The sequence below is a fragment of the Xyrauchen texanus genome, chromosome 35 (genome assembly GCF_025860055.1).
Source record: "Xyrauchen texanus isolate HMW12.3.18 chromosome 35, RBS_HiC_50CHRs, whole genome shotgun sequence".
Classification (NCBI taxonomy): Eukaryota; Metazoa; Chordata; class Actinopteri; order Cypriniformes; family Catostomidae; genus Xyrauchen; species Xyrauchen texanus.
The window spans coordinates 19,742,426-19,765,966 of record NC_068310.1 but is presented as its reverse complement, the minus strand read 5'-3'; the positions used below and the strand labels follow the sequence as shown (position 1 = coordinate 19,765,966).

The 23,541-nt window shown below is 36.9% G+C and overlaps 1 protein-coding gene across 4 annotated transcripts in view; it reads right to left on the bottom strand.

The window, feature by feature from the left end:
* Positions 1–7,525: 7,525 nt before the first annotated feature.
* Positions 7,526–23,541, bottom strand: part of LOC127628369 (voltage-gated potassium channel subunit beta-2-like) — a 55,974-nt gene continuing 39,958 nt past the window's right edge. For 2 of the 4 annotated variants that reach the window (XM_052105079.1, XM_052105080.1), the window contains exons 2-14: positions 23,097–23,140; positions 22,852–22,889; positions 22,362–22,441; positions 19,797–19,841; positions 18,686–18,730; positions 18,072–18,115; positions 17,828–17,914; positions 13,451–13,536; positions 12,693–12,813; positions 11,132–11,226; positions 10,603–10,723; positions 9,071–9,159; positions 7,526–8,070 (exon numbers count right to left, since the gene is read on the bottom strand). In XM_052105079.1, the coding sequence (XP_051961039.1) occupies positions 7,981–8,070; positions 9,071–9,159; positions 10,603–10,723; positions 11,132–11,226; positions 12,693–12,813; positions 13,451–13,536; positions 17,828–17,914; positions 18,072–18,115; positions 18,686–18,730; positions 19,797–19,841; positions 22,362–22,441; positions 22,852–22,889; positions 23,097–23,140 (985 nt within the window). In that variant the 3' untranslated portion in view covers positions 7,526–7,980. Of the gene's footprint in view, positions 8,071–9,070; positions 9,160–10,602; positions 10,724–11,131; positions 11,227–12,692; positions 12,814–13,450; positions 13,537–15,720; positions 15,766–17,827; positions 17,915–18,071; positions 18,116–18,685; positions 18,731–19,796; positions 19,842–22,361; positions 22,442–22,851; positions 22,890–23,096; positions 23,141–23,541 lie in introns of all 4 variants that reach the window. The other 2 variants (XM_052105078.1, XM_052105081.1) reach the window with 2 other exon arrangements.

Below are 23,541 nucleotides of genomic sequence, written 5' to 3'. Positions count from 1 at the left end.
ACTCAGATCTTCAATAGATCACTGGAGCAGTGTGAAGTCCCATGCTGCTTCAAACGCTCAGTTATTATCCCTGTCCCTAAGAAACCTAAAATCACAGGACTTAATGACTACAGACCTGTCGCCCTGACAGGTGTGGTCATGAAGTAATTTGAGAGACTGGTGTTGGCCCACCTGAAGGACATCACTGGACCCTTTCTGGATCCCCTTCAATTTGCTTATCGAGCAAACAGGTCTGTGGATGATGCAGTCAGCATGGGATTGCATCACATCCTGCAACATCTGGACAGACCGGGGACATAAGCAAGGATCCTTTTTGTGGACTTCAGCTCGGCTTTTAACACAATCATCCCAGCTATTCTCCGGACTAAGTTAAACCAACTCCCTGTTCCCACCTCTACCTGTCAGTGGATTACCAGCTTTCTGATGGACAGGCAGCAGCTTGTGAGGCATAGAAAATTCACTTCCACCACCTGTACCATCAGCACTGGTGCCTCCCAAGGATGTGTGATCTCCCCGCTCTCCCCACTATTCTTCTCGCTCTACACAAATGACTGCACCACCAAGGATCCCTCTGTCAAGCTCCTGAAGTTTGCAGACGACACCACTGTCATCGGCCTCATCCGAGATGATGATGAGTCTGCATATAGAAAGGAGGTTGAATGGCTGGCTGTCTGGTGCAGTCAAAACAACCTGGAGCTGAACACGCTCAAAACGGTGGAGATGATTGTGGACTTTAGGAGGAACACCCCAACATTGTCCCCCCATACCATTCTAAACAGCACTGTGGCAGCAGTGGAGTCATTCAGGTTCCTGAGCACTACCATCTCACAGGACCTGAAGTGGGAGACACACATCGACTCCATTGTGAAAAAGGCCCAGCAGAGGTTGTACTTCCTTCGCCAACTGAGAAAGTTCAACCTGCTACATTGAATCTGTCCTCTGCACTTCAATAACTGTCTGGTTTGGTGCAGCTACGAAATCAGACATCAGAAGACTACAAAGGATAGTTCAGTCTTCTGAGAGGATTATTGGTTGCCCCCTGCCCCCCCTTCAAGAACTATACACTTCCAGAGTGAAGAAAAAGGCTGGGAAAATCACTCTGGACCCCGCTCACCCTGCCCACTAGCTTTTTGAACTGTTGCCTTCTGGACGGCGTTTCAGAGCTCTGAGCACCAGAACCGTCAGACACAGGAACAGTTTTTTTTCCCTCAGGCTATCCATCTCATGAACAATTAAATTGCCCCATTGAGCAATAATTATGTGCAACACACAGTTTAAGTCTATTTATATTATCCAACATATCCACTTCTGCCATTACTTACATTGCTCTGTACATAATATTCTGTATTTGTGTTCTTTATATAACAGATTGTAATAGATTTGCAGTACGTGTGTGTATGTACGTATATGTATAATAATTTTTTTTACAATTATGTTTTGTTTTTTGTTTTTAATTACCTGTCTTGCTGCTGTTTTTGGTATTGTTTGTATTGTTGTACACTGGAAGCTCCTGTCACCAAGACAAGTTTTTTAATGGAAGCTTACAATAATTTTATTCATGATTATGCATCTCTAAAGAGTTCAGAAATGTGCATTTCTTGGATTGTAGCATTGAATGTTTTGAACGTTTTTTTTTAAAATTTTTTAGATAACTGCAGTTATAGGTGCACTCAGTTATTTTTTAAGTATACCGAAGTGGCTTACATTGGTACAGTGAACCCTAGTGGCCTGGATGCTGCATAATTCAAACAGTATTTTTCATACTGATATTGATGCCATTGTAGAAATTCACTATTTAAAGTAAACCAGGATTAATTAATCCATGAATGAAAGTACCAATAACAGGGCAGTTACTAAGATTAAGCGAGCAGTATTCGGCTGGCCATGTGATGCTAACGTGGCAGCCCCCATGAGGCACCTCTGCTCCATGTAGAACAAAAGAGCTTTTATAAGGTTATAGATGTGACTGAATTCTTCATCTCACAGGAGTGGTCATGATTTTTCACGTTTCAATTTGCACATGACTAAACTATATTTCTCTTGATTTTAATATTCTCAATGCAAAAAATGCATTGTTACAGGCATTTGGATTGATGATTTAATTTTTTTTTGCCAGCACAAAATTATATTTACAATAGATGTTAAATGGAAAAACAAAAAAGCATTTTCGCTAATCTGTTGTTCATATAGAGTAGTGTAACAGTGTTATGCTAATGTCTATCGTGCATTTGACATTTTTAATATTTTGTATGATTATAACTTCAATATGATCATTATTATAAATGCATCCTCATTAAAGCCTTTAAACACATAAAAATACAAAGAATACCTTTTGTGATTTTTGACTAATTTATTTTCAGTTGATAAGTTTGAAGCTGTACATATTGTTTCAAGCACAATGTCATAAGCAGTAATTGCCAATTAAATATATAAATCAAGGCAAATGTGATTATGGTCATCAAAACCAGTATAGTATAGTATAGTATATATATATATATATATATATATATATATATATATACATAGGTATATAAATCAGGTTGTATACAGATTATCAAATCATTCCATTGTGTATCTACAGAAATCACCTTAATGCAAATATTTAACAGTATTGGTCAGTATAATACAGAATTGTCAGAATAAAAGGTCATACCAAAAACAGTCTATTTTTATCAAATCAGCTTTAAATAATTATATTCAAAGTTATCTGAACTCATGTACAATACATAGTTACTTCTATTGACATTGTTCAACTCTTTTTAATCACTTTACAGCAGAAGCATTTCACTTTATTTCTACAATGACTTCTGTCCTTTCAGGGTAAAAAAAAACTTGTTTTTTACATATTAGGCTGATTTAAAAGGTTGAAATTGTGTGCATCAGGAGTTTCTCATTCAATTAAGCTAATCTGCATGGTGTTGTGAATTATTGACAACAACGTATTTATGGCTTCCTGAGGGAAGGAGAGCAAATATAAAATACAGCAGCTCATATAAGGTCTACCACAGCATACAAACATAGCAAATTGTATGACTAACATCCCATGTGAAACACATGCTAATGTTGACGGTAATGAGTATTTAGCATTACTGTATAATAAGGCATATAATCTATTATTTTTCAGACAGCAAATTAATGCTGTTTTAATCATTGACTTATACACAATGTGCATGTCTAAGTAACATGATATACCAGTTCTAGACACATCTACTGGAAGACTGTTTTATGGGAAAACACATGCACAATGACAGTATACAGTGTAATAACGCTTAAGTTGTACTAGGGAAAAAGATCCACTTTTTAGATCACAAAATATACTTGTTAATATTATTGTAAAATATACTGAATTAAAAGCAGCAATTATTTAGTAGGCCAATAGATTTTCCCCCCAGGGTAAATATATATTTGAAGCTAATAGTGTTTCATTAAAGGATTAGGTCACCCAAAAATTTAAATTCTCTCATGATTTACTTGCCTTTAAGCCATCCCAGATGTGTATGACTTTCTGTCTTCAGTAGAACCGAAATTAAGATTTTTATAATCAGATTTCAGCTCTGTTTGTTCATACACTGCAAATAAACGGGTGCCATCAGGCTGCTGGCAGTTTGATGGTCCAAAAGGCATATTTAGGCAGCATAAAATTAATCCACATCTCTCCAGTCGATCAATTAATGTCTTCTGAACTGAAGCGATACCTTTGTGTAAAAAATAAATCGATAATTAAAACTTTATTCACTTTTAAAAATCACTTCCTACCAGCAGTCGACGCATCACAATACCGAAGTGCAACAGCGCGTTCATGCAAGAAGTCAGAAACGCGCGCTTTGTTTACAACAGAGGAACGAACGTCACGTGAGAGTTAGTTAATTTTAAACAGCAATCCAGCACTGGCCTGAAGCAACGATTTAAAGTTAAAAAAGTTTTAATTCTCAATTAGTTTCTTACATTAGTTTTCTATGCTGCCTAAATATGCCTTTTGGACTGTATGGACAAACAGCTGCAATGTGCTTACAAAATTCTTCATTTCGATTCAGCTGAAAAAGGAAAGTTATACACATATGGGATGGCATAAAAATAAGTAAATAATGTGAGAATTTTCATTTTTGGGTGAACTAACCCTTCAATGAGATGGTGCTTGCTGATTATATTTGAGTGTTGAATTTCTGGCCTCTCGGTCCTTCAATAGAGGGTGCCATTAGCCAAGAACATTACAATTGAGAGGCTGTAAGACAGCATTCTACACTACACACACAAAAGGACAAGAACATAAATTTAGTGAAATGAAAGGTGAAATTGTATTAATAATCTATAAATGACCTTAATGCCTGCAATCAGTGTCTTGTATGAATACTTAGTCTCAGATAAATACATGCAAAATTCAGTGCACTGAAATTTGTTCGGATCACTGAATATCCAAGAAAAGTAACTAGACATTTCAGCAAACATTGAAAACTACCATGGGCGGACTGGCCATCGCGAGAACTGGGGTTTTTCCTGGTGGGCCGAATGGGCCCGTTATGCAGAACAGGCCACAAAACGCCACCGCAATATGCCGAAGGGGGCAGCGACCCACCCCCCAACAACGTTTGGGCCACTTTCTATGTAAAATCCCAGGGTGATTTCTCTTCCCAGTCCGCCACTGAAAACTACAAAAAATACAGGACATTAAGGCAATCCATCAAACACTGAGTACAGCTAACACATTCAAGTACAAAATAACACTTTAAAGGGGTCATGACATGAGGAATAAAACATTTCTTAATCTTTTAACATATAAGAGTTCATTGTATTATAAAAATATACTGTAAGTTACAGAAGTCAAAACTTCCTACTCACTGCAAAAAGAGCTTTAGTTGAAAACAAGCTGCCAAAATGCCTCGTTCTCTACTTCCTCCAGATTGTGAAGTCACACTGTGGTAGAGATTTGCGTCTGACCAACTCCACAACACATCAGCGACTAATTTACCATATTGTGCAGATTGCCCAGTAGTGGTGAAATGGCGAGGAGAGAGTAGGTCAGTCAAGAACCAATAACCAATCATAACAGTGGGAATCATAACAGTTTTTGTTTTTTGTGCAAAAAAAAAAACAACTTCACAAATATTATAAGTTATCTTTATGGAACATTAAAGTAATAAAAAAAAGACATTGCATGACCCCTTTAAACAATAGGTCACCATATTACCAAGTGTCTTCCTTCACTAACAGTGTGCACCAAAGCTAAAGTGCAAAGACATTAAAAAAAAAAAAACATTTGTTGTTTGGAGGAAACAGCAGGGCAGACAGCACAGGGAATTCTTTGGTTTCCTGATGAAAAACTGTTGCAACCAAGTACACAGTCAACCACTAATAACTAAGGTCTTAGGTCAATCAATTCTAAGATTTTTTTTAAAAAGTAATAATGAAGACAAACAATGGGTTAAATGAACACTTACAGATATTGCACCTTTGAAGAGGCCTGTGCTTGACCGTATATTTAAGATTTCTGACAGTCTCACAACCCAAAGCTAAGGTCTGTAAGCAAACTATACGTTAGTTCGTGTATTTGGGACAGCTCTGAACATTGCCATTTAAAGGTGCATTCAGTAATTTGGGGTTAATATAAAAGTTTTACACATTAAGGAATGAATTGTGTTTTTGCGAAGAGTGATCTGAATGGTGTACACTCACATGAGATGAAGATGGTACTCATAATAGTTTTCTATAAAAAGTGTTTTGAATATACATGGTGCGGGTCACCCCCTCAATGTCTATCGCCATGTCGAAATCACATGACCCGCCGTGTTTCACTAAACGTCGAAGAAAGAGAGAGAGAGAGAGATCAGTGGTGTATAGTTTTGGTGAGCAAAAAGAACTCAATGGATCATACTAATTTATCGTGCTTTAGCAAAGAAGAAAACGGGAGATAGCTGTACTGCTGAAGAAGCAAGAAAGGTCTGATGGAAGAAGACAAAAAACTAGAGTAGGAAAACATCGGTAGGCTACGGCATACACAGGGTGGAAAGATTTGATGACGGAGAAAAACATGAGTAGTGATGTCGATATTGCTTCATATTTGTTGGACAGGAAAGACATTTTTCATTGTTTAGACTACTCTCTAAAGTAGTATCAGTGCAATTTATAGAAGACTCATACAAGTTTCCTTCTAACTTAGGTGTGAAGTCAACATATGTTAATAATCACAGCTATAGTAAAGGTTGCTGCCGTCTATGAAACGTCTTCATTCGTTTAGTGCAAAGTATCTTGGCACAGCAATTGTTGTGGATTTTGTGTAAAATATTACTTTGGTTGCTTAGAAACCAAACAAGTTCGTCAAATACACGATGTTCCATGTACCTTCGGATAATTCGTTTTTTATTTATATATTTTTTATTTTTTTCATTTTTGTCTTAAAAGCGCAATAACCAGCAACAGACAGTTCGGTTGTTTTTCATCTAGAAATAAACTAGCAAACTTGAGAGAACACTTAACACTTTTTTTTTTTTTCATCTAAGAAATAAATGAGCCAATCTGCAATGTCATTTGCTCTTCCTCAGAATAAAATACTTTACATATCGGACGTCGCAAGTGCTAAATTGCTAAAAAAAAAAAAAAAATGAAATTTTTGCAGACAATGCGGTGCTCACGTTGCGGTTTCATGTGTGCAAGTTGCCATGACTATAGTCAGAAAGTACTTGATTTATCCTGATATGTTTATATGGGGAGAACATTTGTGTCCTTATTTTTGTTAAACAGAACATAATGAAACTTATATATGTCTAAAAATAGTTTTCATTTATTTTTAGGTTACAACAACTAACCATGAATTGATTGAATAAAATGACACCCATATCTATTATTTAGTTGTACTGTATCTCTTTAACTGGGCTATACGACCTGTATAAAGACAAGATTTTACCTTCACTATAGGCTATGCGTTTAGCCATTACACAATAAAATATTATATTTTATGGACCTCGAATGTGTTTAAAACTTAAGTAAAATAATAGTTTTACATAATTAAGGCTCTTCTAGCAACAATTTGATTATGCTTTTTAATAGTATTACCTCATTTTAATAGCCGGCTTTATAAAGGTCTGTTGGCTACCATGTGAGTGCCTTGGATTTTTGGCTTGAGTTACCAGCAATGTGATTCAGTTACACCTTTAATACACTTTTGGTGTTACATTTACCTTTTTGATAAAGAAAATGTAAAACAGATGAACAATTACTCATATTATCAATAAATTAATTTTATTTGCAGCGTTGTTTGCCTGCAAACTAGTTCAAATCTGGCAACCCGGTGCTGGTGAGTGGGCAGTGTGTGATCAGTGCTGATCCACATCGACAGATGGCAATACAGCTTCTAACACCACTGTCGTATCAGTACTTAAAGTACACGAAGAAGAGCAATGCTAACGCTAGCTACAGAACTACTGAATGGCCCTTTATCTAACAGCCATTTGCCTTCGCCACTTTTGGAACTAAAATACCTATACAAATAAGGCCTTGTAAACAAGCAGTATATTGGATATAAATGCAGCGATATTCCACATGTATGTAAAACTAGCATCTATGACAAAGATTATTAACATAAAATGCCTTCAAGTATAGGGGGAAAAAACCTTATGCATTGACAAATGGATCTCATGCATTTAAGTACAAACTCTGGAACCCTAAAACACTGCACCTCTTTTGTTTAATGTGTACTATATGAAGGGGAGGGGGAAGCGAGCCAGCGCGTTTGATTTCAGTGGTTTGTTATAGGTTGGATCAGCATTGTGCTTATTGCGCCGGCATTGCTGATTTGATCGTGAGCATGCTTCCCTTCTGCCTGCGCGGTTCAGCTACTCTTCTCAGGCTATTATCAGCAAGCTCCATGTAGTGTGCTAGTTGAAGCTTCCAGCGGGAGCCGTGACAGTGCTGGTCCCAGGTGGCAATGTTTTATTCAGTCAAAGCTCAGAGAAAGAAGCAGGTAGATACAGTGTCTCTGACTTTCTTTTAGGACCTGTAGTCTTTTTTACTGTAGGGCTTGTTACCTAGGATACTGTCCACTTCGTATATAATTGATGATGATAATTTTGGAAGAACCTAAATGAGAGAGTATTGGATTGAAGAATTAATGTTGCATCAATCTTTAAGTTCAGCTGTAATTCGTAAAAAAACATAAAAACAATGAATTGTCATGACTACTTGTAAAAACAAGCAACTGACCTTATTCAATATATAAATATAGTGCACAAAACATTTATACTGTAATCTCTAAAGGCAAGTATATTAATCAGTTTGGTATAAAAACTTATAAAGTATATACATTTTCAAAAAGACAAATCTTCAAGTTCAATGCTTCAAAGTTCAATCTTCAAGTCAAGTTTGTAGAAATGTAATATTTGTGTCCAATTTTGTTTCATCAATTTGTGAAAACAATTACAGCACTTTCTGCCAAATTTTATATATATAGTATATATATATATATATATATATATATATATATATATATATATATATATGTATATATATGTATTTATGTAACCAATTAAAATGTATTTAAAAACTTTCCTTCACTAGAGGAGAATGTACACAACTTAATTATCAGACATTTTTTATGTAAAGCTCCAGAAAAGGACTTTAAACTCAGAAATGGAAGATATGTTCATTATAAATGAGGTGTATTCAAGTAATTGTTTTGTGTGAATTTAATTGATCAGGCCAAAACTAAATATGCGTCAAGTAATTTCCCCTTATATTTCACTGTTTGTCGTGTTTGAAATGAATCTGTTTTATATTTTCTATAGAGTCAACTTTAAATCTCAACAATAATGTGAAAAATCAAAGCTGTGGAGTGTTACAAAATTATCTAATGTTCATTTCACAGCTTGTTAAACATTGTTCTTGTGCCATTTGTAATTTGCAGAAACATCAGCATTTAATAATTAGTCAATCAGCTCTTGTATTTCAGTTATCAGAACTGAAAAGGAAAAAAAAGAAAAGAAAAAATAACAACTTTATTTTTGTATGTTTTCTGCTGTTTGTTGCATTTTGTATATGAGCTATGAGATGAGCATCTTGCCCTGCAGGTTCATTGACTCACTTGAATGGCTCCTATGTTCTCCATCAGTTGATCAGTGCTGGAGGCCCCCAGCAGAACACAACTCACTCCCTCATTCTTCAGACACCACGCTACACAGAGATACCAAATCACAAGTTAACATCTCTGTAAAAACATCAGTGAACCTGGTTTTATTTAAAAACACGAGATGTTCTGCATGATCGCTTAATTTATTAAACAGGAAAGGAGGACTGATTTTCACTTCAAGCAAGTTGGTAAGTGCAACATCAGGAGTTTTCCAAGTGTAAATTAGGCTGCTTGAGCATTCAGTGTCAAATCAAGTTTTTATAAGTAGTGCTGCATTCCATTCAACTCGGAAAGTCGGATTTTACAACTTCCCACTAGGAAAATAGCAACGGAATGAATCTTTAAGTCAGAATTAAAACATGTAGGCTCGTGCAGAAATTCTCAACTCTGATTTCACCGAGATGCAAGGGCATGATGTCTCACAAACATGTCGACACTCAGGGAGATATAAAAAGTAAGTGATGCACATTAACTTTATTAAGTAATAATGATAAATGGGTTTGTTTCCACATTACATGATATTAAAACTTTAAAAAAAAAAAATGTATTACTTCCAGGCTGGACTATAGTAACTCACTCTATGCGGAACTCGCCTGCAGCTTGTACAGAATGCTGCAGCCAGGCTACTGACTGGCATTTAAAAAAAGGGTGCTTATAGAGTTACAATAGTCCAGCCTGGAAGTAATAAAAGCATGAACTAATATTTCTAAATCTTTGAAACTAAGTACGGTTTTAGCCTAGAAGTCATTCTATGCTGATAAAAGCTGCCTTGTACAACAGAATTATCATCTCGTTCAGGGAAAAAAAGACTTCAGTATTGATCGGTTTCTCAGCCACACCTATCATATCACACCTGAAGATATGGATTTAACCACTGGAGTCGCAACAAAACCAGAAGCTATACAGAGGTAAACGTGATTTTTGTCTATACGTTCAAATAACCTGTATGTTCAATTGAGAAAAACTCATTTAAAATGATGCGATTCTCTGTGCTGTTTCTCCCTTAAATTGGCAATTTTAATCATTGACTGATTTCAGTATACCTAACATGGTTTAGAAGTACACAATTGGAACATTTGTCTGGATTAACAAGGTATCTGAAAAGACATTCCTATCAACCAAACACTGCCCTTTTAAATTTTCGGGCCAGATGCATTGTAGTCATGCAATCTGATTGATGCTTGCAATTTTAACAAATGCTTTCCCCGTTTTTGCGCCATCTGAGTCTGAGACTAGGGTTAGGGCTATGATTGGTTGATAGATGTGTTTCACAAACAGGAATCCTAATTGAATAAATCACACGTTTAGACAATGTATAATATTTAACAGACACAAGAGTAGTCCAAAACCAGACCCCCATACTTTAACATATAACAAGACAGGACAGACACCAGGAGACCTGTGCAGACAGCCTGTCCTGAGCTCCAGGCAGGCAGACAAACAGACAGACAGAAAGAGAGAGAGTAGCAGGGCCTGAGCATTATTACCGATGGCCAGCTGGGGCAGCGTGCAGCAAAGCCGCTCCGCAATAGCCTGCAACTCTTTCAGCTTTGCCTGCTGGCGGCGGCCTTCCTCACTCAGGATCTTGTCCTTCAACCACTGGTAGCCCTGTTTCAAATACACAGCACACCTGCTCAGAGAGCCACACTCTTCTATTGAACTGAGTCACAGGAATAGCCAGGGAAAATATACTGTGTTTGTGAAGTAATGATAGAATGGATTATATCTGCAGACATAGCAGCAGGAACATGTTTCATGAGGGGGTGCTGAAGGGACAGCATGGTGGGGTGAGACATAGGTACAGAGTACATAGTAGTACATAAAGTCTCATAACAGAAAAGAAAATTAATCTTGAAAAGGCTCAAGCAAAGCCTCTACTTAAAAAAACACACACAACAAACCTGAAGGACAGTTGATAAATATCATTAATAAAGATTCAAAAACAGTCAGGAAAGACAGTTAAAAGTGCTCAGGTTCACAGATAAAGAAGGGCTGTTTCATGTGGCGGAGGAATACCTTTAGCGAGGCACGGGAGTAAGGAGGCACACCGCTGTCATACTTCCCTGAGATGATACCACAGGCCAGAGGAGACCATGTCATGGCACCCACACCTGCAGAAACCCCATTATAGTGTTTATGACATACTCTGAACCAGCAACCATTACAGCAACTAAACTTCCTTGTTGATTTTGTTGATTGTTTGCTTGTTGATTACTAGACACTTCTTTATTTATTCATTTTGTAGATGCTTTCATCCAAAGTGATTTATAATGCCTTCAAGGTATATATTTTACACAAGATCTCTACAGGTCTTTACAGTAACTCTCCATGAACTTGACAGGAACTCTGCATTAACTCTACATGACTCTGTAGTAACTCTACATGAACTCTGCAGGACTCTACAGCAACTCATTTAAAACATTTCTTTGTGGTATGTGTGATTAGAATGAATACTTCTCACTTTTTAATCAACAACTGACTTTTAATGACAGAAAGAGAATTAAAAGAGACGTGTAGGTCTTCACTCCAGATGTCTCTTGACACGCCCACATCCTTTCGTACTGGAAGTCATCAGCTCTCGTTGAAAATGAATGGTTTTCTGTCGCTTTGTGGCTGCAAGTCGCTGGCCATGTGAATGTGGCAAAGGATCTCGATGCTAAACTTCATCACTGTACAACTCAATAACTGTTGAGTGAAACCTAAACATTTACTAGCAAGTGGCTAGTAACAAGACATTTTTGACACAGAGTGCAACATTTTGTTGCATGAGCAAGTGATTTACTCACATTGTAGAGGGCTGTTACAGGAGCTTACATAACTCTACTCGAATTTACAAGAACTCTACAGGAACTCTGCATGAACTCTGCAATTTCTACATTAATTATCCAGAACTCAACATACACTCTACATGAACTCTAAAGGACTCTGCAGTTACTACATAAACTCTACAGCACTCTAGATTAAGTCTACAGGAAATCTACAGGACTGCAATAACAACAGGAACTCTGCAAGAACTCTACATGACTCTGTAAAAACTCAACATGAACTCTACAGGACTCTAAAGTAACTCTTCATTAACTCTACAGGAACTCTGCATGAACTCTCAATGTACTCTGCATCAACTCTACAGGACTCTGTAATGACTACATGAACTATACAGAACTACATTAACTCTACTGGAACTATAAATTACTCTAAAGGAACTCTTCATGAACTCTACAGGACTCTGCTGTAACTACATGAACTCTGTAGGAACTCTACAGGACCTCTATAAGATTACAACATTATAGGAACTCAACATGCCTCTACAGGAACACTCCACGAGAACTCTACATTACCTTGAAATAAACTCTATACTGTAGGACTGTTCAGAACGCTACAGGATTCTACAAGAATTCTACATGAATTTTACTGGAACTCTAAATTACTCTACAGGAGCTGAAGTCAACACATTTCAAGGTTTTTGAAGAAAAAAGTTCTCCAAAGAAAGGCTACAGGGGTTGAGAACATTTGACCAATTTGTAGACAAGCTTCTAGGTTGAAATGGAAAGGCTGTAACACCTTTGCACACACGCACCTATTTTATGGAAGAGCTCGGGCAACTGTACTTCAACCTTCTCTCTCTGGAACATGTGATATTCAGCTTGCTCACATATGGGTTGGATCAAGTTAAATTGCCGCGCCACTGAGTACGCCTCCTGAGGAACATGTACACACGTGCACATACACATAAAAGCCATTAGAGATAGCAGAGGAGCTGCTCATACTGTAGACATGCTGGAACAAATCTATTTATGCATGTGTGAAGGTGATAAGGGTTTCTTAATCAAAACAAGCATGCATTAGGTGCACATATGGGACTAAAATCAAAACTGATCCAAAAACTTACACTGGCATTTGCTATCTAAGTTACAAGTACTGGTTGCCCAATATGTGTTTTTTTTTTTTAAATAAATAAAATTCATTTCCAGATGCCAATATCTAGAGTATGATGAACGATGGCTGATATAATTACCATGTATCCATAATAAACTTACAGAAAATGAGATTCAAATTTCTGAAACAATGCAAACTTATTTTACACAACATTTACTGGAAATTCACTAAAGAAAATAAAAACGGATTGTCCATGGAAAAGGCTGTTTGTAGCTTTGGGAACTGACACAATGGGAATCTAACCCTTCTGTAAATTGTTAATCTAAAATTGGCCAAATATCATACAATTAATCAGTGTGGCAAATAATTCAGTATATCACTAGTTACAAGTAGAATATTTATTCATTATCATTATTTATTTTAATGTGAGAAACAAGTTTATTATATTTCAAGACCCACCATAATCTCCATAGAGCTCCAACGGGAGGTGCCCCAATACATGGCCATTCCCTGGTTAATCACATGGGTCATCGCTCGCACTATCTCTGCCAATCAAACCATTCACAATCAGAGTCTGGACAACATTACGAGATGAGGAAGGTGCATACAGTCAGGGAGAAACGAAGACAGACAGACTGCAATATACCTTCCCATTTGAAATGAAGGACACATATGCAAAAACAGTAAACTAATGGAAGTGGTGTAGAAGTAGATTTGGAGAATGGCTAAGAGTAACAAAGTCTATTTATTATATATTCTTTATACAAAGTGACAAGGCATTGAAATTGGCTGTTATGCATGTTGTAATGTACTCAGAATTTTTAAGTAATAGGAAAATAAATCAGAATGTGACTCCAGACTGTATGACATCTCCACAAGGCTGCATTTCATTGCCATTTAGCAGAGACATTTTCCATGGTTCAGTCAACATCCTACTACATGCTATTATTATACACTGATATCCAGAAATAAGCTTGCAGCTACATAGCCTATTGTGAGAGAGAAACCAGATAAAAGGGATACAAAAAACAAGAACATTGTATACAATAGTTTAAAGGAATAGTTCACCAAAAATTAAATCTTTTTTAAATGTACTCACCCATGTGTCATTCAAACCTGTATGACTTTCTTTCCTTCATGTAACACTAATGTTTAAGGAATAGTTCACCCAAAAATGAAAAAATGAAAAATATTCATAATTTACTCACCCTCATGCCATCCCAGATGTGTATGACTTTCTTTCTTCTGCAGAACACAAATTATGATTTTTAGAAGAATCTTTCAGCTCTGTAGCTCCATGAATGAAGACTGTAAATCACCAAAAACACAAGAAGAACGTGAAAGTGATCTGTTTGTCACCAACACCTATCATATTACTTCTGAAGATATTGATTTAACCACTTGAGTCCTATAGATTACTTTTATGCTGACTTACTGTATGTGATTTTTAGAGCTTCAAAGTTTTGACACACATTCACTTGCATTGTATGGACCAAAAGAGCTGAAATATTCTTCTAAAATCTTCATTTCTGTTCTGCAGAAGAAAGAAAGTCATACGCATCTGGGATGGCATGAGGGTGAGTATATGGTGAGAACGTTTTCATTTTTTGGTTGAACTATTCCTTTAATGCATTAAGTAAAAACTTTGAATTTTAAAAATGTATTTGTAATATTAATATTAAACAAGATTTATAACTACATTACTGTTAATGTAAAACATTCTCTTTTTGGTTCCACAGAAGTTTGAAACAACATGAAGGTAAATGAGTAAATAATGACAGATTTTTTTATTTTCGGATGAACTATCCCTTTAATAATACAATTACATCATTAAATTATCCATTCATGTATTACTATTCATAAATTAGTATTTTTAAGAAAGTAAAAAGCAAAAACTACGGAGGGAAAGACAGAATTCACAAACCTCTTAAATATATATTCTAGTTATTATTAAAATGTCCAATCTCTACTAACATATGAACACAGCCTTTGAGTTTAAATGGTAGCATGTCTATTAATGACCAATTTAGGAACCTAACTGAATTTCACTCAGTAGCTTTTGTCTTAAATATCATTTGTGAAAAATACTGCAAAGAGAACACAAAGACATGCAAACAAGAGAGCAGCTAATTCCATTAATAAAATATGAACATGCAGGGAAGCTAAGGATTTTATACCACAGACAATCATCTTATGAAAAAAATATGCCTCTTTTTTGTGCTAATACAATTAAACATTAGTCTACAGTATGAGCTGAAGATGGTTAGTGTTTTAATATAGCGCATTGTAATATGTATTGTATATGTACAACACTATACATTTGTGATTTCAATGCCTGATAGAGAGGGAGAATTCATTTTGTGCTCAGCACCTGCTGCATTTATGGATAATGGAGATGTTTTAAAAACTGAGATCAAATAAAATGAATGGTAAACATTCACCCCAAAAATCTAAAATAAAACTTGGGTAAAAAAGGAAAAACATTGGCCATGGGTCAGTAAGATGCAATGACCTTCTCCAAACTTCACTTGCAAGATGGACAGGAGAGTCACAGAGCTCAATCTTTCTACTGCATAACAGTTTAAATAGGAATTTCAGGAAATATTGATAATTTTATGGACATTGTCAGGTTTCTCACACCAGGAAAAGAGGGGAAACTATCACAAATCAAAGTCATAAAATGCTTTTGGATACAGGAGGTCAAAACTCTCACTGAGGGTACCGTGTACCTTCGATGATGAATATTCTTGATTTTGAAGCGTTAAATGGATCTCCTGGTGATAAATAAACAAACAAACAAACAAACAAAAGACTGTGAAAAGAGGTTTACCAACCAGCAAATATAATGACATTTCTGAGAAAAAAGGAAAAGGCAGCAGAACTAGACCACAACGGATCATACAAATTCCAGTTTAATAGGACCACGCTTGTCTGCAGTCACAAGGTGTGACTGCGACAAGCATGAGCAATCATCTCTAGCCATGACCTCAGAAGCATCAGGCTCAGTCTCTGACACTAATCAGTTTAGCTACACCCATTACAGCATGCAATCTTCACAGTTTTAAAGGGACTGTTCACTCATAAGTGAAAATTCTGTCATGATTCACTTACCCTCTTGTTGTTCTAAACCTGTGTTTTTTTTTTCTTCCTTGGAACACTAAAAGAAGATGATAGGCAGAATGACAGCCTCAGTCACCATTCACTGTCCTTGCATGAAAAACATGATGGAAAAAAGTCAAACTGAATGGTGACTGAGGCTAATATTCTGCTTAACATCTCCTTTGTGTTACAAGCATAAAAGAAAGTCATAAGAGTTCAGAACAACAAGAGTAAGAATAAATGACAACAAATATAATTTTTCGGTGAACTTTCACTTTAACACTCCACAACAGATTGTAACTGATAAACTGGAACAACCTCAAGGAGAAGAGCTCTATCAGCCAATCAGGACAAGAAATGACGCAAAAAATTCATATACTTTAGGTAAGTTGATGACTTCGACAAAATCGCCATGCTATAGTGCTGTGAATATTCTTGATAAAATGTAAACATCTTTCAATCATGCTGGTTTGGTTGTTTAGCCCACTTATTCAATGTGCATATAAAGGAAGTCCATAAAAAGTATTTGTGGCAGCGGGGGTGTGGTCAAGTGCCCGTCCGGAAAGAGAGGGAAGTGGTAAGGGCACTTACACCTGAGCTAAATCATGTCTAATACCTGTCTCTAATTCCAGATCCTTACCTTGAGAGGAGCAACTTGCCGTCGTGTCCTCCTTACCCTTCTTAATGCGTTACACTGGTGCCTCTCAAGGTAAGGATCTTTAATGGGCGCTCTGTAGTCACACAGCTTCACAATCATATTTTATAATTTACAAATCAGTGTCACAATAATCAGTTCGCGTCCCAGACTCTCTCTCTCTCACAAGTGCTGGTGGTGTGGGTGTTTTATCCGCTCTCCCCGTACTGACTGGAATTAGAGACAGGTATTAGACATAATTTAGCTCAGGTGTAAGTGCCCTTACCACTTCCCTCTCTCTGGACGGGCACTTGACCACACCCCCGCTGCCACATACCCCCACCGCCCGACTCAGGCCAGGGGGCCATCCGGCCTGCCTACCACTCCCCCCCCCATTTCTGGAGAGGAAGTCAGTGGCAGCCATCTGCACCCCCGGTCTGTGGACCACCTTGAACTTAAAAGGCTGGAGAGCCATTGGAGTGGGTTGTGGTCCAAGCAGACCAGGGGTGCAGATGGCTGCCGCTTCCCTCTCTCCGGACGGGCACTTGACCACCCCCCCGCTGCCACAGTATTGTTTCCTCCATGTCTTTAAGCACTACACATAGAGGATGCACTGGATCTCAATTTAATGCTTTTGTAAAACTCCCAAAACTAGACCATGCACTCATACTTGACTAAATTATGACTTGAATTAACCATGAACTGCATAATGGATGCAACTGCTATGATGCCAACTTGAATCCTCTTTACATACAACATATGCCATTCCCTACTCAATGCTCTGAGAAAGATAATCATTTATCCCATATTACTTTAATTTATCCCTTTGTAATTTATAACTGTCCTTGGATTTCTATATTAATGGTATTATTACATTACTGCAGTAACATAGTTCAGGTTTCTGCTGTTAGGTCTCCATGTGTTGGACATAAATATCACTTTTATGAGTTAAGAGGTGTGTGGCTGGGTTCCATGCTTCATTGCAAAGTCAGTTTTTTTTTTTCAAATCAAGCTTAAGCCATTCCAGCTGCTGGTAGTCACAGATGCAAACACAGACAGCAGAGATGGGTAAGACCGCCCCACATATCGACATGCACACCTACCTTCCATTGGCGTGTTGGGGTCGGGTCTGTTAGCAAACACTACATCCACATACTCTAGCTGCAGTCTCTCCAGTGATGCCCTTAAACCTGAAAGGACAGAAAACATAGTATTTTGCTCAAGTCCATCACTAACAAATCAATATTTTAAGGTATGAAACTCTGAAGAGGGGTTAATACATATGCAATAGTTTGGCTTTGTTTTGGCCCAAGATATAAAACATAATCCTAGGTGAACATGACATACCTTCTATTATGTGTTTCCGTGACAAGCCCCTCTCTGTTTCTGCTCTAAAATACAAACAGAAAGTGTGATATTTACACAAAGTGATAATTAAGTGACTTGAACTTGATGGATAGATCGAATTGGTCCATCTGGTTAGGTAAATTCAAGGTGTCCCAAACCTGTAAATTGTCTTTCTTAATTGGAACACAAAATGAGATATGGGGCAGTATATCAGTCCCAGTAATGAAGGGAGTTGTGACTGAGGGTATGTAACATCTCTTTTGTGTTCCAAATGAAGAAAGAATATCCTATGGGTTTGGAATGACAATAGAGAGGGGTAAAGAGACGGGTCTGATTGTATGTCAGGCTAATTAATATGTAGGGTTATTTCTACATTTCCCCAGTTTGAGCACTGTGGCAATTAAAAACCATAAGTGTTTTATGGTGACCTCACATCAGTGCTTGGTGTTGGCCTTTAATTTGCTCTGAGTGAAAGTGCATAGCTCAGAGGGGGATTCAACCTGAATTGCAGATAGAACAATTAGAGCTTTGCGGCACTAGCCTACCAACAGAGTGAAGATATAAATCATAATTAAACTCTTTGTGACATACACACCTATAAACACAACACTTACTTTCCACCCCAGTATATCTTGGTGGTGATGACCAAACTGGAACGTCTGTGAAAGACAGGAGATAAAATGGTAAAAACCGAACAAAGGCAAGACATTGCCAGGCATCATGTTGCATTGGGCAAAGAACTGTCAGTTTAGACACAGATCAAAAAAACAAATGAACTAGCTGAATTTAGTTACTCATTAACTTCTTGGTGGTAGAATTGTTGTATAAAAGCATTTTTTCAGTATCAGCGCTCATGTTTTTGTGATATTGCTTAACTACACTTGGTTTAACTGTATACAATCGTTACTCAGTTAAACAAAAATAAATTGCATATTCTCTGCAGGAAAAGGATCTAAATTAAGGTTATTTGTCCAAGAATGGTCATGATAAAATATCTCCTCTCCCAAGAGGAATAGATGTTGCAGATTACTTGAAACCACAGTCATTCCATGTTTCTAAAAAGGGCAGAAACTTGAGGGCAAAAACAACCATGCTTCCCTGGGGGCAAAGAGGCTTTTCGCTTCACTGCTCGCACACAGTGAATGGTAGGATAAATAAAAGATAATGCCCCCTTAAGTGCAAATTCCACATTAGCCATTTATAAACTAACAGGAGCTGCAAGGTACAAGCTAGCTTTTTTTCCATTGATGATGTCTGCAGTTATTCTCTAAATGTCTGAGTAGGACAACACTGCACAAACAACATGTACTGTATGTTTTGAACCCTTCAAGTTCACCCAGAAATAAAAATTACATTTTAAAACACTGGGGGAGTGGTGTGAACTATCCCTTTAAAGATGATGTGAATTGCTGTTTGCAATGCATTTTACTTCCACAATGTGACATATGTGTCCTTAATGACAGTTTGGTAAAACTATGGCTAAATAGCTATTTGACTGTTGGTTAACATTATCCATAAGCCCGAACATCCTAAGTTACTGTACATCAGCAGAAAAGATATGAAATTTAAAAGTTATAGTTAGCAATTACATTTTTATGAAAAATTATGAAAAGAAACAATTTTAGCTCTTTAGAAAAATAAGACCAGAAGAAGATGCATTAAGAAAGCAAATAAGGTCACTTTGATGTGATATTGACTATATAAATGGGAAATCAATATCTCTACCTCCATCCTTTCTTCTTGATGATACTGCCGAGAACCATTTCAGCCCTGTAAAAAAGTGAGAATCAATTACCAGGCTATTATTTTAGCCTAAAACGTCTCACTGACATCATAGTCAGTGAGCAAAAACACATAATCTTACTGGGGATTCCCTGTTCTCATCTCCTGGAGAATTAAGCTAATGAAGCATTCACTTCACAGCAATTTGAAAGGAGCTTCCAGTGTAAACACAGGCAAAAAGTTGTGTTTTCTCACTTGTGATTTGGAGCAGATTTTTAAATAGGGGAGAGAAGGGAGGGGAGGGAGATCATCTATGTGCTTCTAATGACAGATGTTACATTTCTGCCCCCAGGACTAATGTGTTCTTCATGAATGGTTCTCCTATCAGACCTAGTCATCCCTATGCATGAATATGAATTTTTGTGACAGCTTATAACAAATGAAGTGCTATTGTAACCAGGCTCAAGAGGGCAGCAGATGTCTTTAGACATTTTACAAACTAAATTAATCTTATTCTTTATCTATTCAGCAGCACAGATAAATAAAACCAAGGGGGTCAAGATTTGTCTGTTAGCATGGCCCGGTTAGACCATTTTGGTTGATACCGTAACTACACAATATGGCTATAAAAAGCTTTTTTTTTCTACATTTACAGCCCTTCAAAAGAACCTGTGCATTCTTTCGGAATTCTATATTAAAGTAGGTGTTTTACCAGTGCCTGATTGTTTTGGAGGGCACTTAAAACGGAAAGGCCCTGTACCAGCTGTGCAACTGCCATTGAGATAAATGTGAATGCTAACAGATAGCTTTCTCCAGGTATTATAAATCTCCATGAGTAAAACCACTCTTTGTGAATAAAGAAAGGCTAGCGTGATGATGCTTGTAGAGGACAGTGTGTGTGTGTGTGTGTGTGTGTGTGTGTGTGTGTGTGTGTGTAGATGATCAGGGATGGCTTGATTATCTGTGCTGAAGATTTTGCAGTGTTGTCATGCTTATTCTGCATGAGCAATCAACGCACTGAGCTGCAGCCTCAATCTCATGGCCAGCCTTACTTTGCATGAAACACTGATGGATAATGCAACACATAAACCCATAATTGTCTGTCCTTGTAAATTCATGACTCATAAATTAATGTCTGCTTCATTAAAGTGCTGTTTTGTATCATTGAGTGGATTTTCACTGAGTCAGGTTATTTCCCCTCAACTTTATCAGCAATTCTTTGACATTACAGTTTCATGGCTTTGCAGAAAATAAGATGCCACTGCTAAATTTACTGCGAGCCAGCAGTTTTGAGGCAATTCATGTTTGCCTTTTTCTTTATTTTTCTTGTCTTGCTCAAGTAAAATCTGCTTACAAATGTATTTCTTTCACTAGGTTGATTTAAACATACTAGTGTATAGTTTGGATATCTAAGGTGTACAGTATAATGTTATAATCACACTTATTACATGGCTCTCTGGAATACTTGATTCTGATTGGTCAACAACGCCATCTGGTAGTCTGATATTTCTCAGTAACAACTGCACTACATATCTACATATCAGATCACTCATCCAGGTATTGCAAGCCATCTTTCCTGCTTATCAGATCACCATGCAATCTCTACAAGTCAATAAAATATGTCCAACTCAAATCAATGTTTCATGTGCATTTATTTATTTATTTTTGCAAGCAGTCTTGTAACAAGATGCATAATGAGCAGTCAAATGTTCATTAATGATAATAAACACCAAAAGAGCTCTGATGCAAACCGGAGATGGATTTCAGCTGTTCAGCGATTTATTTCTTATCACAGAATTTCATAATTTGAATGCAAATATATATTTTATGTCCATGTATTTATTTGGTTTGTATCCATGTAATAAGCAGCCGGTTGTGATTGCCCTGTCAGTGTTTATTTTGCGATAACAACCGGCTGACTGTACATTCTCCCTTACATATTGAACTCATTAGCTCATTGTCTCTAAGAAGCATGAACCATATTGTGAAAGTCATACTAAAGCTGATTTTAAAGTTAAAATTCTTTAATATACAGCTTATTATGCAGTCAACTAAAAATAAGCCATTTGTTGGTTGATTTCATCTAAAAGTGTAACTCGTGGCACTATTGAAACATTTGAAAAGTCTGTCCAGCCCAGCAAATGAACATTGGCTCAACCAATGGAATGAGTTTAGGGGCAGGTCTATCTGTTTGTACAACCAATGGAAGATGGTTGGGATTTTCAGGAACCTGTTTGAAAACAGTGAATATTCTTTTCCATTTAATTTGTTCATGCTTGTAAATGACAAAACTGGGCATAAATTACACACTGCATCTGAAATTTTACTTTCACCACAGTTTGAGTTTATTTTAATTCTTGCATTCTTTAAGAGATTTTCTGCTAGGTTTAATAAGGGCTTAATATAACACAGTGGCTTAGTTTCCTGAAAGACATACAGAATGAAAGATCATAATGTTGCTAAAATTAGACTTAATACTTTACTAATATCTCCATATATGAGTGTAAATCCCTATCTTTGATGAGGAGTGTGGCCATGTATGATGGGAGATGTTGAGAGAGTACTTACTTCCCTGCCGCGTACACCTCGGCTGTGTCAAACAGATTGATGCCATTCTCATAGGCGAGCGTCATCAGCTGCTCAGCTATCTGAGAGGAGACAGAGAGTGATTTGAGAGATAACAGACACAGAGAGAAATAAATGGACAATTGAATACCCTATTAGCAGGCGTAGTGGTCAACCATGATTGAATTGTTCCAGAAGGTGTCTTATAAATAGAGGGGTTACCAAAGTAGTATTTGGCTAGTCATGTGATCTTAACATGGTGGCCTCCATGAGAAGGGACCACAGTTATGAGAATACAATAGCTTTTTCTAGGCCACTAATACGTCTTTATTTGTCATCTCATGTGTGTGATCATTATTTTAAACATATCTGTAATATTTAAGATATATTTCACATTTAACTTTAAAGATCAAGGTCAATGTTACATGTTAAGTGCTATTGTCCAGTAACTAGTGAATAAACAAAAGTAGTTACAGTCTAATATAATCCTTACCTCATCTGTGATTTGACCACCAAAGGTCACCCAGGTGCCTGAAGAGAGAATGGACAGGTAGTGTAAGAACCACTGTGCAATATGACTACTTTCATGAAGTATTGTGTAACTGTACAACAGTCAGAAATTAATGGATCTCTTAATTTTCCAAGACGCTCTGTGAATACTCACATAATGAACGGTCCAGAGAATTTAATGCACACAATCAGTTATAGCACAGAAGAGCTTCTCCGTGTTTTACTCACCCAGCCCTAGACAAGACACCCGTAACCCAGATTTCCCAAGGTTCCTGAAAACAGAGAGAACACCTATCAAGTACTTGGGATCAAATTGAAAAATCAATTCCATTACAATCTATTGGTTTGTGATGGTAAGGGTTTTTAAAAGTCATTTCATAAAGACTGCACTTATAAAGAGCAATTCCAAGTCAATGCTATATTTTAGAGCTGAGTATAACTCGGAAAATGTATACTGTAGAAATGAACAACTTTTCCATACATATTTTTAAAGATTTTATTAATTTCAATTACTTTTCCAGGCCTGTAAACCCAGGTTTCAAAATAACCAGTTTCAAAATAACCTGATAGTTCCAGCTTTTCCATGACCGCAGGAACACTGTACATAAAAAGTGCTGCATTTCTTAGTGTTATACTACTTTCAAACTGTTCTACAAAATTCATGTGTGTGCCC